The 19874-nt window shown below is 50.0% G+C and overlaps 1 protein-coding gene across 5 annotated transcripts in view; it reads left to right on the forward strand.

The window, feature by feature from the left end:
- The window catches only part of LOC120371746 (fibrous sheath-interacting protein 2-like), a 73809-nt gene that overhangs the window by 26068 nt on the left and 27867 nt on the right, over nt 1-19874 (forward strand). For 4 of the 5 annotated variants that reach the window (XM_039487914.1, XM_039487918.1, XM_039487916.1 and 1 more), the window contains 5 exons: nt 6805-6984; nt 8316-8449; nt 16117-16201; nt 17902-18035; nt 19033-19099. In XM_039487914.1, coding sequence (XP_039343848.1) covers nt 6805-6984; nt 8316-8449; nt 16117-16201; nt 17902-18035; nt 19033-19099 — 600 coding nt within the window. The remainder of the gene's footprint in view (nt 1-6804; nt 6985-8315; nt 8450-16116; nt 16202-17901; nt 18036-19032; nt 19100-19874) is intronic. The other variant, XM_039487915.1, reaches the window with a different exon arrangement.

The raw sequence follows: 19874 nt of genomic DNA on the forward strand, positions 1-19874 counted from the left end.
GTCCAAAATGATAACATGGATGTTAAATCTGCTAGTTTTCTGTAAATCTCTCTGGGTTGCCCAAATAGTTTTGGGGACCTCAGTCCTTTTGTTTAAAATTTCCCATCAGAATTCACCAGCCCAGAGATGGGGTAGGAAAGAGGTGGCCAAGGCCCTTTGTTCTCCCTTTTTATATCTTGACCATTTTTGCTGGAAAAATCCTTGCTGTATCATGGGCAGGTTCAGGTCGGGTTCAGCGGGGTGAGCTGAGGTTAGGTTTTTTTTTTTGTTAAATTGTTGGTTAAATTTTATTTAGTAAATTTTGTTCGCGCCGCTCTTGTTGCCTCCTCTCTCTCCTCCTCCTTCTTCCCCCTCTCCTCCCTTCCTTCTCCCCTCCCCTCCTTCCCCGAGCAGCATGGCGCAGGCAAGGTGGGGGGAGGGCAGGGGAGGCAGGGGCCAGCAGGAGAGCAGGGGGGGCTGGGAGCAGGAGGCAGAGGCTGGCCAGCCCCGGAGCCGGGCCCCGCTGCCCCGCGGCCGGGCCCCGGCGCCCCGGGCGCGGCCGCCCGGGCGCCCGCGGCCGCCGGGCGCCGGCCGGCCGCCGGCCCGGCGGCCCGGCGCCGGCGGCCGCGCCGCCGGGCCGGGCGCCGCGGGGCCGGGCCCCGCCCCGGCGGGCCGCCCGCCGGCCCGCGGCCCGGGCCCGGCGGCCCGGGCCCGCGCGGCGCCGGGCGGCCGGCGCCGGGGCGGGCCCCGGGGCCCGCCCGGCGCGGCCCGGGCCGCGGGCCCGGGCCCGCCCGCCGGGCCGGCGGGCGGGCCCGGCGGCCGGGCGGGCCGGCCCGCCGCCCGGGCCGCCGGCCCGGGGCGGCCCCGGGCCCGGCGCCCCCCCCGCCGGCCGGCCGGCCCGGCCGCGCCCCGCCCGCCCGGGCCCGGGGCGGGCGCGGTCGGGCCGGGGGCCGCGGGCGGCGCGCGCGGCGGTCGGGCGGTGGGGCCGTGTCCCGGCCCCAGGCCCCAGGCAGGGGGGGGGGGGGGAGGGGGGGGGGGGGGGGGTGGGGGGGGGGGGGGTAGGAGGGAGGCAGGGGGGGGAGGGGGCAGGGGGGGGGGGGGGGGGGGGGGAGAGCAGGAAGAGGGGAGGAGGTGGTGGGGGTGTGGGGGGGGAGAGAGGGGAGGAGAGAGAGAGGGGGGGGGGTTGGGGGGGGGGGGGGGGGGAGAGAGAGGAGAGGAGGGGAGGGGGGGGGGCAGGCAGCAGGGGAGGGGGGGGGGGGGGGGGGGGGGGGGGGGGGTGTGTGTGTGTGTTGTAAGAATGGGGGGGGTTTGGATGGACCCACGGAGGGGGGGGGGGGGAGGGAACCCGTTGTTAAAATTTTGGAGGGAGGAGGGAACCCGTTGTTAAAAATTTGGCAGCTCATCACTGATCATGGGGTTGGACAGTTCCATGGCATACGTGCTTTTCAATCAATCTTTCATTGCAAATTTTTGTTTACACGTTCTGCATACCTGCCATTTGAGGTGTCTTCAGGAATGACATGCAGAGGCTTTTGTTTACAGTTCCTTTGTTATTCCTGAAGAGCTAACCTGTGGATGTTTCTCAGACTCTCAGCATGTTTGAGTTACAAACATATAGCAAAATTTCATAACTCCACAGACAATGTCGATACACACATTATAACAAGATAATAATAAGCAGATTATAACTTTTCCAATGATACTTCACAAGATTTATCACAATTTTGTACAAGTGGTGACCATATCAGTGTAGACGGCCATCTTCCCCTTTAGACAGCTTCACATCAGCAAGGAAGATAGAAATAAGATAAAATCAGTGTTTGAGCATTCATATACTCATATCATCATTTGCAGAAAAACCTGAAGTGTTAGTCGCCATCCTTACCACCCCCAGTGTTCGTCATTAGAGCCCTGCATGGATACAAAATTTGTATCTGCATCCGATCCACAAAAATGATCCAGGCATATCTGCAGATTTGCAGGACTCTAGTCTTTATCCTGCTATCTCCCAAGGCAGGCGGGGAGACTGGTGTTACACTGATGCCACTATACCAAATTCATATTAGGTAGGGGTTTCAACCACTTTTCCTAATTAGGACTTCCACGCCCCACTAACGTTTGAATGCCCTTCTCCTAGAGGTTACTTGGCCTTTTACCTCAAGCTTATTAGTATATATGTCAATTAGTTACCATGGCATTCTTGAAGTTGGACATTTGCTGATGTTCTTAATTCAAAAATATCTAAAGCTGATAAGTGGCATTTTTTGATTACTTGTCAGCACTTCAGTCATTACTGCATTCTACCTTGTGATATCTTATGATCTAAGGTTACTCTTGGTTAGCTGCTTATGCTAAGGCTTTTTAGGCATTGATTAGTTTAGATAAGCTATTGTCTTACAAGCCTTGAGGCTTGTAGGATCTTGCATTATTGGAAGTAGAACCCAGCTGTTTGATGTGACTTATGCAAATCTCATCCTGTAGGCCACAGTGCAACTAAGAAAACATGTATCATGTCTACATGCCTGGCACTGCTGTCTGTAAAACTGAGCTTTTTGTTCATACCTAACATTACACCAGGGGTAGGCAACCTATGATACGCGTGCCAAACGCAGCACACGAGCTGGCACTCACACTGCCCGGGTCCTGGCCACCAATCTAGGGGGCTCTGCATTTTAATATAATTTTAAATGAAGCTTCTTAAACATTTTAAAAACCTTATTTACTTTACATACAACAATAAACCTCTACCTCGACCCTATATAACACGAATTTGGATATAATGCGGTAAAGTAGCGCTACGGGGCGGGGGGAGGGGGGCTGCACGCTCCAGCGGATCAAAGCAAGTTCAATATAACACGGTTTCACCTATAACGCGGTAAGATTTTTTGGCTCCTGAGGGCAGCGTTATATTGGGGTAGAGGTGTAGTTTAGTTATATATTATAGACTTATAGAAAGAGACCTTCTAAAAACGTTAAAATGTATGACTGGCACGCGAAACCTTAAATCAGAGTGAATAAATGAAGACTCGGCACACCGCTTCTGAAAGGTTGCCGACCCCTGCATTACACAATGCTTTGAGATATGCAAATGAAAAAGGAATACCAGTATGCAAATACAAAACATTATTATTAGCCACATTTTTAAAACTGGGCAATTCAACATGGAGAATTTCAGTACCTTGACTGGGAAGTGCAGGTGGGCAGAGGTTGAGACAAGTGCTGTGTAGGCAAGTATCAGAAATGGGTTCTTATCTAGGGTCTGATACCGCCTTGATGGCCTGTTTTATTAGCACTTTGTACTCATGTTTGGTAGGATTAGTTTCTTATACATGAATGGAATATCTAGTAAAATACATACGGTCTGTGGCTTGGTGTGCCATGAATGATGTAGGCTGTTGTTAGCTCTGGTTATCCTGTTTGTAAACAGGGCTACTCCTGCATACCCACATCCACCATCAGTTTTGGAAAAAAAAAAGAACACCGTAAATGCCTGCTTCCATATGTAGGTGCATGATAATTCTATTCAAAATATGATTAGCTCTGTACATGTGTGCTTAAAAAGGTGAGTGTGATCTCATTTGTGATGTGTGTGTGTGTCACAGGGTGCCTGGCTTCTTTAGGAGGGCAGAGGCCTCGTTCACCTGTGACTAGAGAGAGCAGTAGCTAAGAGCTGCTGGTGAAGAGAGAACTGGTGAGAGCTGTTGAGAGGTGAGAGATCTCTCTGCAGTGTTCAGCTGACCAGGCCCCCTTTAGCTGCAAGTCCTACCCCTGCTGAGCTCCTTCTCATGGGAACTTCTCTCCAGAATTGACCAGGGGTGAAAGTAACTTACAGGACTTACCGGTACTGCCGGAGTCCTGAGGGGGGCATGGCCTCACCCGGAAGAGGCGGGGCCTCTCAAGATTTAAAGGCCCTGGGGCACCAGCTGTGGCTGGGAGACCCAGGGCCTTTAAATCAACCAGGGGCTCCCAGCTGAAGAAGGCTCAGGGGCAAATTAAAGGGCCTGGGGCTCTGGCCGCCAGGGGGAACCCTGAGCTTTGAGGGGCTGGGGCAGGGATTTAAAGGGCTCCGGGCTGCCTGCAGTGGCAGGGAGCTCTGAGCCCTTTAAATCTCAGCCACGGCCAGGATTCAAAGGGCTCTGGGCTGCCCACAGCTGCAGGGAGCTCTGAGCCCTTTAAATCTCAGCCACGGCCAGGATTCAAAGGGCTCTGGGCTGCCCGCAGCCGCGGGGAGCTCTGAGCCCTTTAAATCCTAGCCCCAGCCTGGCCGCCAGAGCTGTGGCCGGGATTCAAAGGGCTCTGGGCTGCCCGCAGCCGCGGGGAGCTCTGAGCCCTTTAAATCCCCGCCGTGGAAGCTGGTGCAGTCCAGCACAGCGTACTGGCTCTTGCCGGTGCGCCGGACCGGACCGGCTTACTTTCACCTCTGGAATTGACCCTGTTTTTCCTGGGCTTGGCCTGCCCTGACTGAACTGGTTCTCCCCCTTCACTTAGGGTCCTCTATACAAGCCTCCTGCACAGCAGGACCAGTTCTCCCCAACAGCTCACTTCTGCAGCACTCCCCCAACAGCTCTCATCCATTCCCTCTCTGCAGTAACACTCCCTGCCAGCTCACAACTACTGCTCTGTCTGGTCTCATGCAGCTCTCCCTAGGCAACTCTCACCTGCTCCCCTTTCTCAACTGCTGGATACCCTCAGTCAGGGCCCATCAGGAGAAAATTAAATCATCAGGGTGAACTGGACCTGTTCCCTCTGGGTATGTCTACATTTTGAGCTGGGCGTGTGATTCTTAGCTCGAGGAGACATACCCACAGTAACTCTGATCCAACTAGCCACTAAAAGCAGAGTGTAGCTGTTACAGCCTGAGCGGCAGGAGGAGTTAGTTGTCCTGAGTGTGCACCCATCCGAGATCAGAGGCACATTCTCAGGGCAGCTAGCTCCTCCTGCTGCTTTTGCCACCGCAGCTACACTCTGTTAGCATGTTAGCTCCATTAGAACTAACATGGGCATGTCTGGAAGTGTTAACATGCCCTCAGGGCCGGTGCAAGGAAGTTTCTTGCCCTAGGTGAAACTTCCACCTTGTGCCCCACCCCCCAAGCCCTGCGGCAGCTCCCTGCCCCTCCTCCGCCCTGTGGCACCCCCCCCCCCGCGACAGCTCCCCGCCCTGAGGCGCCCTCCTGCAACAGCTCCCACCCCACCCTGAGGCGCCCCACGGCACCTCCCCACCCCACCCCAGCTCACCTCTGCTCCGCGTCCTCCCCGAGCATGCCGCCCCCGCTCTAATTCTCCCGCCTCCCAGGCTTGCGGCGCCAAACAGCTGTGGCAGCTCCCGCCCCTGCCCTAAGGCACCCCCGCGGAAGCTCCCCACCCCCTCGGCTCAGGGAGCTGTGCGGCAGTTCTCCACCCCAGCTCACCTCTGCTCCGTGTCCTCCTCGAGCACGCCACCCCCGCTCTAATTCTCCCGCCTCCCAGGCTTGTGGCGCCAAACAGCTGTGGCAGCTCCCTCCCCTGCCCTAAGGCACCCCCGCGGAAGCTCCCCACCCCCTCGGCTCGGGGAGCTGTGCGGCAGTTCTCCACCCCAGCTCACCTCTGCTCCGTGTCCTCCTCGAGCACGCCACCCCCGCTCTAATTCTCCCGCCTCCCAGGCTTGCGGCGCCAAACAGCTGTGGCAGCTCCCTCCCCTGCCCTAAGGCACCCCCGCGGAAGCTCCCCACCCCCTCGGCTCGGGGAGCTGTGCGGCAGTTCTCCACCCCAGCTCACCTCTGCTCCGCGTCCTCCCCGAGCACGCCGCCCCTGCTCTAATTCTCCCGCCTCCCAGGCTTGCGGCGCCAAACAGCTGTGGCAGCTCCCCCCCTGCCCTAAGGCACCCCCGCGGAAGCTCCCCACCCCCTCGGCTCGGGGAGCTGTGGGGCAGTTCTCCACCCCAGCTCACCTCTGCTCCGTGTCCTCCTCGAGCACGCCACCCCCGCTCTAATTCTCCCGCCTCCCAGGCTTGCGGCGCCAAACAGCTGATTGGTGCTGCAAGCCTGGGAGGCAGGAGAAGTGGAGCAGCAACCGCGCGCTCAGGGAGGAACCACTGTAAAAAAAAATTGGGGGCACTGCTTTTTGGTGCCCCCAAATCTTGGCGCCCTAGGCAACCGCCTAGTTCGCCTTAATGGTAGCACTGGCCCTGCATGCCCTTAAAAGGACCAGCCACCCTCCTGATAAAGTGATTGTGGACTAAGACAGGGTACATGTGGAAAGAGGCAGGGCCCTTATTCATGTCCATGACAATGCAATCTGAGTGTGGATGGCCAGTGCCAGGTCTATGCACTACCTAAGTCCTGAGAATGTAAGTGGAAACTCAGTGGTACATAAGCCTTCCGCTGGTGTTCTACAGTAGAATAAATTTCACTGGGTGCATATACTGTGCAGCATGGAGGTTTTTATTGCTATCTATCAAATAAATCCAAATTAATGTACCAGTAATTTCTTTATTTTGTTGAATTTCTGTTTTTAGATACCGAGGAAATTCCATACTAAAAATTAAAATAAAATAATGTTGAAATTGCAAAATGAAGCACCCCTTTATATCCTTGTTTTTGTGTGTACAGTCTGTTTACCTTTATTTTATATATATGAATGGGTTAATGTAACCACCAATCCCAATAATATATAGAAAACCATAGAAAAGTCCTTCACCTTTCCTTCTTGCCTAATAGAAAAACCTCTTTCTAGATGAAAATATTGATAAAACAGTGAAATAATGAAATAGCAAATGTCCATTCTCTGCCTTCAGTAGATGCTCCAGGCCAGGTAAGCAAAGCAATAACCTTTTCTTCTCCACCTCAGGCCAGTCCCCCTTGCCCAGAAGCAGCAGCATCAATGACAAACTTTCCTTATATGCCTCTGGTGAGTATTCCCTACAAGCAACCAGCAGCACCATTGGTGATCTTTCCATCTCTGCCTCTGTGGAGCACGGTGAAGAAGCAGTCAGTAGCAGCACTAGCAAACTCCCCATTTCATCCTCTGGTAAGTGGCCCTCCATTATGGAAGGATGTTAGTCTCTACCATAGGTACAGTTGAAACAAAGTTTCCATTAGAAACCCAATTTTGAAACCCATTCGTGCACACTTAATATTACCAAATCTACCTTAAATATCACAGCATAAATATTCAAAAGCATGATACATGTTAAGGTATCACTTTTCTTAACCATCACAAACTCTTGTATTTCAATGACCGTGATATAAATTTTGAACAACTATAAAATTAATGTTATATTGTATTTGGAAGTTGCTAAATTCTGATGTCTTTGTTTCCATAGAAATTAATATATTTCCTAAAGCAAAGTGAGACAAAGTCTCACAAATGAAAAAATAAATGGCATGGTTTAGTACAGATATTTTATTTCCATGTGAAATATAAATATTCTGTACAACTCACTCATTGTTCTGTGTTAGCACGGCACCTAATACCATAGGGACCATGGCTGGAAGCTCCTATGAGCTACTACAATATAGTCAAACCTCGCAATAACGTGCACCACCATAACACAAAATCCTATATAACGCGATCATAAGTTGGCTCCCTTTTAAGGCCTAATACCAGTAGTCCCCAACACCATGGCGCCCACCGAGACATTGATGTGCCCCAACTCCGAGGCCACGGGTGCCGGTACTCTCTGTCCCCGACAGGTGCAGGGCTGCGGCTTCTCTCTGGCTTCAAGAGGAGCCGCGGCCCCGCGCCTGCTGGGGACAGAGAACTCCAGGGCTGTGGGCGCGGTGCTCTGTCCCCAGCAGGCGCGGGGCCGTGGCTTCTCTCCGGCTTGGAGAGAAGGCTTCTCTCCCCTGCTGGGCACTAGGCACTTGGGGCACGAGGCAATAGGTGGCACACATCAATGCACCGAGTTGGGGACCACTGACTTAAACTGACCGGCTTGAAACCCCGCTATACCGTGACCCCACATTTATCACAATGGAATTTTTTGGACCCCAAACATCGTGTTATAGTGGGGTTTCACTGTACAAATAAATAATAATGATTTCTCCCTTGTGAGTAACACACTCATCCCAAACTCATGCAGTAAACTTTTTTTTATCCCTCCCAAATATTACATTTACTATATATAATACACCTCTACTTGATATAACGCTGTACTCGGGAGCCAAAAAATCTTACTGCGTTATAGATGAAACCGTGTTACATCAAACTTGATTTGATCCACGGGAGCACGCAGCCCCGTCCCCCCCGTAGTGCTGCTTTACTGCGTTATATCCGAATTCGGCGTTATATCGGGGATGGCGTTATATCAGGGTGGAGGTGTATTTAGAAATTTGAAATGTATTTTTATTTTTCCCCAGGAGCTAATCTCTCTAGTCAACCTTCAATTAATGGAAAAGTGTTTACAATAACTTCACTCTCCTCAGTTGTCTCTCAACAGGGCTTTGATGAGATTGCTAATAATGTCACAGATGCGAAAAGAAAATCTCTTCAGGTATGAAATGATAGCACTTACTGATCTCGAATATAAAGCTAAAAGTAACAGATTGTTGGATGCGTGTCACTGTTTCATGTATGAAATGCATTGTTATGTAGGAATCACACTATTGTATCCTGTATAGTCTTAAATGTTCTTTTTCTTAGCACACAGGTCGTGTTCAGTCTTTGAAGAAATGCTGTATTTGTGTTAGTTTTATGATGCATGTTTGGGAGGAAGCTGATGCAAACAGCATGAGAGTTTGCTTGCTGCCCTAATCTCTCTAACTAAGGTCAATTCTTGTGGCAGTGTTGCTCATAGTAATCAGGCATTGATGATTCCTGAAACAGGGTTTGCCTGTATGTTCTTTGTGACCACTTCTCTTCAAGGACTCATGTATGTAGTGTAAATAAGTCACACTAAGGCCTGGTCCACACTAGGACTTTAATTCGAATTTAGCAGCGTTAATTCGAATTAACCGCGCACCCGTCCACACCAGGAAGCCATTTAATTCGACCTAGAGGGCTCTTTAGTTCGAATTCGGTACTCCACCCCGACGAGGGGAGTAGCGCTAAATTCGACATGGCTATGTCGAATTAGGCTAGGTGTGGATGCAAATCGAACTTACTAGCTCCGGGAGCTATCCCACACTGCACCACTCTGTTGACGCTCTGGACAGCAGTCCGAGCTCAGATGTTCTGATCAGCCATACAGGAAAAGCACCGGGAAAATTTGAATTCCTTTTCCTGTCTGGACAGTTAGAATCTCATTTCGTGGTTGGACATCGGGGCGAGATCAGCAGCACCGGCAGCGATGCAGAGCTCTCCAGCAGAGGAGTTCATGTAATCTCTGAATAGAAAGAGGGACCCAGCATAGACTGACCGGGAACTCTTGGATCTGATCGGTGTGTGGGGCGAGGATTCTGTGCTTTCGGAGCTTTGCTCCAAAAAACGGAATGCGAAGACCTACGAGAAGGTCTCCAAAGCCATGAGAGACAGAGGATACAGCCGGGATGCAACGCAGTGCCGCGTGAAAATCAAGGACCCCAGACAAGGCTACCAAAAAATCAAAGCGGCAAACGGACGCTACGGAGCCTGCCCCCACTGCCCCACCAGTGACCACGGACTCTGACGATGGGACAGTGTCGACGGCCAGTTCCTCGGCGATGTTCGCGGACGGGGAAGATGAGGAAGGGTTTGTGGAGGACGAGGCAGGCGACAGCGCTTACAACGCTGGTTTCCCCGACAGCCAGGATCTCTTCAGCACCGTCACGGAGATCCCCTACCAACCGTCCCCGGCCATTAACCCGGATCCTGAATCAGGGGGAGGAGCAGTCGGTAAGTGCTTTAACCATGTAAACTTTTATTCTTAATATAACAGGAATCTGAAGTATGTGAAAAGGAGGTCTCTCTATATATGGGGATAGAACAGAAATCCTCCTGGGAGATCTCCACGAAGCTCTCCTGGAGGTAATCGAAAAGCCTCCGCAGGAGGTTCCTGGGGAGAGCTGCCTTATTGGGTGCTCCGTGGCAGCACACTTTTCCGCGCGAGGCTTTCATGAGGTACTCTGGGAGCATTGCCTCCCCGAGCACGGCTGCATAGGGCCCTGGTTTGTGCTGGCTTTCACGCAGCATGCGCTCTCTATCTCCTTCAGTGACCGTCCTCAGGGTGATCTCGCTCGGAGACTCCTGCATTTAATTAGGGGAATTACTGTAATGTTACGCCTGGTCCAAAGTATTTTTCAAAAATCTCCGGACAGACAGCTTAGCAGAGACTCAGCACGCTGCTGCGTGACGAGCGTAACGGAAAGCCAAAGAATCAAATGGACGCTCATGGAGGGAGGGGGGACTGAGGACGCAAGGTATCCCACAGTTCCTGCTGTCTCCGAAAAGCATTTGCATTCTTGGCTGAGCTCCAAATGCGTCTAGGGTCAAACACAGTGTCCGCGGTGGGTCAGGGCATAGCTCGGCAATTTACGCACCCCCCCCCCAGAAGTGAAAGGGAAAACAATCCTCTGTTGACTCTTTTACATGTCACCGTATCTTTACTGAATGCTGCAGATAGATGCGATGCTGCAGCTCTGAACACCGACATCCTCACTCCCCCCCCCCGCCATGGGTGGCTGATGGTACAATATGACTGATATCCATCGTCATCATCAGCCTATTGGCACATGGGGCAGTGCAAAAGGACTGGTAACCATGCGTACTAGCATCAGTGAGGTCGATCAAGGGCGCCTGGCCCTAATTTTTCCTGGTAGATGGTGCAGTATGGCTGGTAACCGTCCTCATCATAGCAACAGGGGGCTGAGCTTCATCAGCCCCCACCCTTCATGTGTAAAGAAAAGATTCAATTGCCCCTGGACTAGCAGCAGGATGCTGGGCTCCTCTCCTCCACACTCCTTAATGTCCTATCTGGACTATCATAGCAACTGGAGGCTGCCTTCCACTAATTTCTCACTAATAAGTCACTGTGTCTTATTCCTGCATTCTTTATTACTTCATCACACAAGTGGGGGGACAATGCTATGGTAGCCCAGGAAGGCTGGGGAAGAATGGAATGAACAGGTGGGGTTGTTGCAGGAGCACCCCCTGTGAATAGCATATAGCTCATAATCTATGCAGGATCTGACACAGAGCAGCTGTGCTCTCTGGTTCTCTGATACAGTGGTTCTCTAGTACACTTGCCCATAGTCTAGGCAGGACTGACTCTATTTTTAGATACCAAAAAGGAGGAATTGACTCAGGGAGTCATTCCCAATTTTGGCTTTTGCGCCCCTGGCTAAGAGCAGCCAGGGGCACTTATGACAGCAGCAAATGGTGCAGTGCAAAAGGACTGGTAACCATGCCCATCTTATTACCAATTTATGGTATGGTAGATGGTACAGTATGGCTGGTAACCATCTCTGCTGTCATGCAAAAGCAAAAGCATGCTGCTGTGTAGCGCTGCTGGACCGCCTCTGTCAGTGGCATCTAGTACACATACGGTGACAGGCACAAAAGGCAAAATAGGCTCCATGGTTTCCACGCTGTGGCGTCTGCCAGGGCAATCCAGGGAAAACGGGCTTGAAATGATTGTCTGCTGTAGCTTTCCCGGAGGAAGGGATGACTGACGACATTTACCCAGAACCACCCGCGAAAATGGTTTTTGCCCCATCAGGCACTGGGATCTCAACCCAGAATTCACAGAGACAGACTACATTGTGTTCATTGTTCGCAAAAATTTATCTTTGCAAGGAATTCACTCCCCTTTTCCCATCACACAGCTTCGACTGTCTCCAGACCTGCCACAGCATCCCCCTCACAGAGGCTGGCAAAGATTAGGCGGCGAAAGAAAAAGACACGGGACGAGATGTTCGCTGAACTTATGGGGTGCTCCCGAGATGACGTGGACCAGCAGAGCCAGTGGAGGGAGACCCTCTCTCTGTACCAGCGCTCACACATCGAACGGGAGGAGAGGTGGCGTGAGGAAGACAAGCAGGCGACTCAAACGCTGCTTGGACTAATGAGGGAGCAAACGGACATGCTCCTGCGCCTTGTGCATGTTCTGCAGGACCTCAGGCAGGAGGACAGAGCCCCCCTGCCGTGTATCTGCAACCGCCCTCCCCCGCCACAAAGTCCCATACCCCCCTCACCCAAAATAACCAGAAGGAGGGGCGTCAGAGGCCATGTAAACTGTCACTGCACCCCAGCAGAGTGCTCAAGTACCGAAAAGCTCTCATAGCCTAAATTTTGAGAAGTCCTTTCCTTCCCGCCTCACCCAAGCCCCCATCCCAGTTTCATCCCCTAACTGTCTAGTTGATAATAAAAAATACTTTTCTGTTAATTACTGTTTCCGTCATGTTCTTTTAGAGGAGACTGTGTTTGAAGGGGGGGGAAGGGGGTTGGTAATTGGACAGGACAATCACCTTTACCAGGGTACAGACATGGGGGCAGGATCAGCAGCAGGTCACACACACACACTACAGTCAGTAGGCACCCTGGTCGGTATGGGAGGTGGTTTGCAGGTTCTATGTGGGTGGGGGGGGGTACGTGACTTTGTAGCGAGGGAGGGGTGTTACAGATCTCATGCAATGGTCCCTGTCCTGGACCACAGAGCCACACAGCAGAGGAATCTGTATCCGTCCTCCCCCGCCAAAAGGCCACATAGCCCCCGCACACAGAGTCCCAAAAAGGAGGGATGGCAGGCTCCGTTGAAACATCCAGTCCGGCAATGCAGACCGCTCTGGGAGCAGGAGCCTGTCATTCCTCGAGTTTACAGGCGGTCTTTACATCACTGCACACCCTACCCAGCACAGTCCATGTCCCAGTTTCAACCCTGTAACGCAAAGTCATCAATAAAGAAACCTTTGTAAAGTTACAGTGGAACATGTCTTTTATTTTTAAACGTGTGTTGGAAGTTGGGGAAGCGGGGTGGACGGGGTATGTAACTGCAGATGCTAGTCAACAGTCACTTGGTAAAGAAACAGGGGCAGGTTCAGCTTCTCTGTAAAGAAACTAAACAGTCACAGGTCACGCTGCTCACTGGTACTTTAAGAGTTCCTTGTCGCTGTGCAAGGCGCCTGCACAGAGCTTCACGAGCCAGGGCATTAGCGGGTAGGCTGGGTCCCCGACGATCACTATAGGCATCTGCACATCCCCAAGACTTATTTTGTGGTCCGGGAAGAAACTACCTTCCTGCAGGTGTCTAAACAGACCACAGTTCCTGAAAACACGCACGTCATGAACTTTGCCTGGCCACCCGACGTTGATGTTGGTAAAACGTCCCCCATGGTCCACCAGTGCTCGCAGCACCATTGAAAAGTAGCCCTATTTCTCAGCAGCTGACTGTAGAAGAGGTGGACGATAAGGTGCGAGGAGTTGACAACGGCCAAAACTGCAGCGGGATCCTTGCTCAAAGTGCTGTGGCGCCCGCGCTGTCACTGAGCAGAAAAGTGCACGAACAGATTGCCTGCAGGCGCTTTCAGGGAGGGAGAGAGGGAGGGCGTGATTGACGGTTCAATGATGACAGTTACCCAAAACCACCCTCGACACATTTTTCCCCCCAGCATGCATTGGGGGGAAATCCCAGAATTCAAATGGGCAGCGGGGAGTGCGGGAACTGTGGGATAGCTTCCCACAGTGCACCGCTTCCAAAGTCGACACTGGCCCCGTTACTGTGGACTCACACAGTCGAACTAGTGTATTTTGTGTGGATACACAACTTCGACTTCATAAGGTCGATTCCAGAAATTCGAATTAAGTTGATTCGAAATAGTTTTGTAGTGTAGACATACCCTAAGAATATACCCAGTGTGACAAAGTTCCTCCTCTACCTTGGTGGGTCCTGCGCTTACTGGCGGATTTGCTCACCTTACAGATTCACCATGTGGGTCGGGAAACAGCCCAGAGACCTTCCCCTCTGGTAGAAACCACAGTCCAGGTCAATTCTTCCTGTGTCTGATCAGGAGTTGGGAGGTTTGGGGGGAACCCGGGTCCGCCTTCTACTCTGGGACTACAGCTGTCTAGAGTGCCTCCTGGTACAGCTGCGCGACAGCTAAAACTCCCTGGGCTACTTCCCCATGGCCTCCTCCTAACACCTTCTTTATCCTCACCACAGGACCTTTCTCCTGGTGCCTGATAATGCTTGTACTCCTCAGTCTTCCAGCAATATGTCTTCTCACTCTCAGCTCCTCGTGCCTCTTGCTCCCAGCTCCTCGCATGCCTGCCACAAACTGCAGTGAGGTCCTTTCTAAACTCAGATGCCCTGATTAGCTAGCCTGTCCTAATTGATTCTAGCAGTTTCTTAATTGGCTTCAGGTGTATTAATTATCCTGCCTGTCTTAATTGGTTCTAGCAGATTCCTGGGAACAGAAAACTACTAATCCAGTGACCAGGTATATTTGCCCTCTACCAGACTCCTGTACCCCACTGGTCTGGGTCTGTCACACCAGGTTCCATGTTGTAGGTTTGCTTCCCATTGGAGGAGAAATCAGCAAGGCCCCTAAATCTGTTGCTGCTTGGCTGAGAGTTGACAGTATGTTCTCCAAAGGGACTTGGTGCAATAGATCTGCATTCTGTTGATTTTGTCTATGGCTCCTGATGGATCAGATTATAATAGTTCAGGGGTTCTCAAACTTCATTGCACTATGACCTCCTTTTGACCACAAAAATTACTACATGACCCAGGAGGGGGGACTGAAGCCTGAGCCCACCCAAGCCCTGCCACCCCGGGGGGCTGCGTTGGGGAGCCAAAGATGAAGTACAAGGGCTTCTGCCCTGAACGGGGGGCCTGTAGCCTGAGCCCCATTGCCAGGGGCCAAAGCCAAAGCTCCAGCCCCACCTCAGCAAATCTAACATCATCCCTGGCAACCCAATTAAAACAGGGTCCCTACCCACTTTGGGGTCCCAACTCACAGTTTGAGAACCGCTGGATTAGTTCAAGGTTCTGAGGCAACACTTCAGGAAGGTATTGATATGAACAGGATGTTGAGCTATGCACTCTGCGGGGATAAAGACATTTGGAGAATCACCCTAATCATTTGTAACTTTGGGGGACAGGTCTATCAAGGAATCTGTGTCTAGTCACTTTGCATTCAGATTTATCTGATAGCGGTTGTGTTTTAATCTGGGGATTTGTTGGCCCATTATCCTAGACAGATGGTAGCTCTGATGACATTGTGTCACCAATGTGGCAATTACGCAATACTCCTGTGAGAGAGGATACAGAAGATCTGAGGAAAGAACCTGTTCAGACTTAAAACTCTACCTCTTTTGGGGTTTCCCTCTCACAAGACACTATTGAAAGGCAAAATCATTACCCTTTTTTGTTTGGAAACAATAGAAAGAATTTCTAGTGAGTACAAGAGCAGATATTTTATTCCCAATTTTTTTTTTATCCCCAGAATGAAGGGTAATTTTAGACCCTTTCTGGATCTTCAGAACCTCATTAAATCTCTTAGTAGGGGGAAGTTCCATAGCGGGATTCTCTGCTGTATAGTCCCTTTGCTAAGCAGTTAGGATTGCTTTGGAGCTCTCGACCTTCTGAATGCCTACTTTTACATCTCTATGGAGCTAGCTCACAGAAAACATCTTAAATTTATTCTTAGAACTGACCACTTCCAATACAAGGCCAGAGCCTTCAGGCTGGCTTCTTCCTCAGAGGTTTAACAAAGTGCACATCCGAGGTGGTTACCACTTTTTAAAACAGTGTTTCCAAGTATTTCCATACTTCGATTACTGTAAATGGATTCTACTCTGGGAGTTATGCAAGCTCTATGGGCTGCTTGCTCCCATTTTGAGACTCTGAATCTACACTCACATTTTAATTTTCATTGGAATTAGGGGAATTTAGATTCTGATTTCAGCCCATATGTCCCACATGTTAACATTGGAGTTAATCTTCTACTGGTCTAATTTCTATACAGCGTTAGAATTGGGTAAGCACTTTTTGAGGTAAACAAAAGGTACATTCTATTAATCTGTCACAATTAATGATACAGTTTTTTAAATTTGAAAACCAGAAGAGCCCATAAGTATTAGTTCCTAATGAATTCAAGGTATATTTGATGCCTATACATAGCACAGTGATATCTATAATAAAAATGTTTGAATGGAAACATTTCTCAATATATCATTGCACTTAAGACTTTTCTTTTGCTCTATGCAACCACATTGAAAAAGTAACATTTTTCTTACATATTGTAGAAACAAGAAGTGCTAGAGAACAACATGGAATTGCAGGAGCATGATTATCAAAGGGAAGAACATGGAAGTCATGAAGAGGGCCTAGGTGAGCTATTATCTGAATACCAAGAAATTAGAAACTAAGATCTATATAAGCATAAGATAATATGTACAGTAACTGGAACTGCCTTTGCCTCTGCTTGCTGATACGGTTACTTTACTACCACTTCCAAAATGCTACCCTTTTCTGGCATCTCTTGTAAAGAGATTCCTCAACCAGTGAAAAGAGCTGAAGACTGATTGGAGCTACTTCTCCTTTTATATCTTCCTAATCCAGCATGAGGGGAGTCTGGCCAAGAAGCCCCAGTGGATTTTTCTGGCTACATGATTCCTACCTGTGCACTAGGGCACTTGGCATGTGCCAAAAGTATAGGTCATGTGTGACAGGTTGGGGATAGGTCTGTGTCCAATTATGAATTACATTTTGTTTAATGAACACCAGTTTTAACTGTAATATTCATTGTGGATTAGAAAACTCATTCTGTAGCAGAGGCTGGACTACAGGACAGACTGTCTGAGAAGCAGGGCCGGCTCTAGACCCCAGTGCGCGCTTGGAGCGGCATGCCGCCGGGAGGGCGGCAAGCGGCTCCGGTGGACCTGCCGCAGGCATGCCTGCGGATGCTCCACCGGAGCCGCGGGACCAGCGGACCCTCCGCAGGCACGTCTGCAGGAGGTCCACCGGAGCCACGGGACTGGCGACCGCCAGAGCGCCCCCCGTGGCGTGCTGCCCTGCTTGGGGCGGCACAATTGCTAGAGCCGCCCCTGCTGAGAAGCAAGGTCAGAGCAATCAAGAGCCATCAACATTTAATGGCTCTTCCCTACTGCAAGAATGGTTTTCTACAATAGGGCCATTAATTTTGAATGACTATCTACACAGCAGCTGATGAGTGCTGGGGTGGATCTTGAACCTCTCCACATCTTGGAGCACATGGGAAAACAGGGGACAGAGTAAGTTTTAAAAGGGATGCATTGCTAACAAGGGAGTCTGACCAATGCCAAAAGCAAAGGAGCCCAGGTCAAGCAGGCAGGAAGAGCTGCCTGGCCTAAGGATTCTGACCAAACTCAGGATTCACAGGAGGGATGAACTCAGACCAGGGGGATTGCATTCAGGATTTTGTTGTTTTCCCATAGATCTGTAGCTCTCTATATTGTTTGTGTAAAGTGTCTGTGGATAAGAAATTCCTTTGCTAAGCCTGTGTCCCTTACTGTACCACCACATTGTCCCGAAAGGGATAACTTAGGGCATGGCTACACTTGCAGATGTAGAGTGCTTTGAGTTAAACCAGCCTTCGGAGAGCGCAGTAGGGAGAGCGCTGCAGTCTGTCCACACTGACAGTTGCAAGTGCACTGGCTTGGCCACATTTGTGGCACTTGCGGCGGCATTGGGAGTGGTGCATTATGGGCAGCTACCCCACAGAGCACCTCTTCCCATTCTGCCGCTGTGGCTTGTGGGAAGAGGGTGGCGGGTGTGGGGAATAATGGGTTCTGTCCCAACGCCCCGTGATGCATCGGTTCGCATCTCAGCGATCCCTCTGCTTCCGTCCACATTTAGCACCATCTTTCAACATTTTTTGTGCTGCGCGTTCTGTAGACCAGGCCTATGTTAGGAAGACCAACCTAAGTCATGCATGGCTGCTCCATTTGTGAAGAATGTGTTCCTGGCAAAACTTTTTAGCATTCCACACCATCATATTTTGTCTACAGAAAAATGAAGCATTATTTATTGTGAATTTTTGTTTTTTTCAGGAGATAATACACGGAGTCCCTCTCGTCAACCTTCACTTCTTGAGGGAGAGTATGTTACAAAACCATCACTCTCTTCATTAACATCTCAACCTACCTATGCTACCATCATGAGTAATACCAGACACTCTTTACAGGTAGGAAGTCACCTCCTGTAAGGTCTCAAATAGAAAACTAAAACCCACATCACATTGAGGTGTGTAGACAGATTTCATGTCTAAAAGACATAGGTAACATTCTCACAGGACTCCAACTTCTGTATTGAGCCTTCAATGTTTGACAGATGAAAACTCGAATACTTTAGCTCTCAGGATATTTTGATAGACAAACCTTATTTTCAAAATGCTTAAGTGCTTTAGGAGCACAAGCCCTGTTGCTTTTCAAGGGGGGAGTGCTCTGAAGACACTTAGGTGCTTTGGAAAATCTCATCCTTTGTGCTTTTAGCTTCTTGAAACAAAGATTTCAGAGACTGTGCGACAAGCAAGGTCGCAAGGGACAAGCTATTCCTCCCTTGGGAGAGGGATAGCTCAGTGGTGTGAGCATTGGCCTGCTAAAGCCAGGGTTGTGAGTTCAATCCTTGAAGAGGCCACTTAGGGATCTGGGGCAAAAAATTGGTCCTGCTAGTGAAGGCAGGGGGCTGGACTTGATGACCTTTCAAGGTCCCTTCCAGTTCTAGGAAATTGGTATATCTCCAATTATTACCTTTTCTCTACATCAGTATTTCTCAAACTGAGGGTCACGACCACCCTGGGGGGTCACAAGGCTATTGTAGGGGGGTTCTGAGATCACAAAAAATATTACCAGAGGAAGGGAGAACTGAAGGGGGAGAAGGACTATAGCAGCTGAGGCTCTCCACCTGCCCAGCTCTGAAGGCACTGCCGCCACCAGCAGCAGCACAAAAGTAAGGGTGGCAGTACCATGAGTATGCACAGTAATTTGCTATCACTTTTTTTTTTTTGGGCGGGGGGGAAATGGGGATTCATCATAGCCTGAAAACTTTTCAAAGGGGGAGCCCAGCAAAAAAAGTTTGAGAACCTCTACTCTACATGATTGATCTATGGGGGAGGGAGGAAACATTAGCAAAAGTAAAGTTACTAAAACCTCATTGTTTCTTTTACATATTTCATTTTTCAGAATGATGTATACTCTGCTGTTGAGGAGACTGTTTTGGACAAAAAGCCTAGTAGGGAGCATGAACTGGGTAAGTGCTGAGCGCTCTCTCTACAGCACAGTGTTCAACATGCCTGTAGTATTATGCCTGCAGCTGTTTTTGTGGCTATAGTTAAGGCTGCACAAATCTTTCTATTAGACCCCTGGTTTTCAGTGATTTATAATTTTCCCAAACCTCTGCTTTTTGGCTGAATTTATTTCAGCACTTGCTGTGCTAAAGAGTGATATTTCAACAAAAAATGGCCCATCTGTTTTCATAGACAAGGGAATGGAGGGAAATAAACTTGCCAGTTTTGGTTTTTTAATATTTAAAAATATTTTTGATCTTTTTTGAATTTTGGCACCTCAGCTGGAAATGGAACTATATGCTGGATTCCATCTGTAGGTTTGACATTTGCCTCTTAGTGGCCCTGTGGGAATCCATTTGGATTTGGCTTAGTTATTTAGCCTTGAACAGCACTTGAAATGGCAGTAGGACTGGTACAAAGGGGAGGGGATTTAGGCAATCTTCAATTCATTTTGCATACATTAAGTACAGCTGAGCCAAACATCCAGCTGGAAGGACTGCGTGTCTCAGTGGTTCGAAACACAAGGGCTGCTGAAAGTGATCACCTGCTATTTGTTTAGAAATTTAGCTATAGAAATAAAAGGGTAAAAAATACCCCAAACCAAACAATTTATTTGACCTTGTGACGGGGGCCACTCACCTCTCCTGAGCACCTTCTGTTGGCTGGATGCGAACCTGCACTATTTTTGACAGCACTCCATTGGCTGTTGTCCTCGTCAGGCGGGTCTTTAGTGGCTTA

Source organism: Mauremys reevesii, linkage group 9 (assembly GCF_016161935.1).
Source record: "Mauremys reevesii isolate NIE-2019 linkage group 9, ASM1616193v1, whole genome shotgun sequence".
In the NCBI taxonomy this organism is placed as follows: Eukaryota; Metazoa; Chordata; order Testudines; family Geoemydidae; genus Mauremys; species Mauremys reevesii.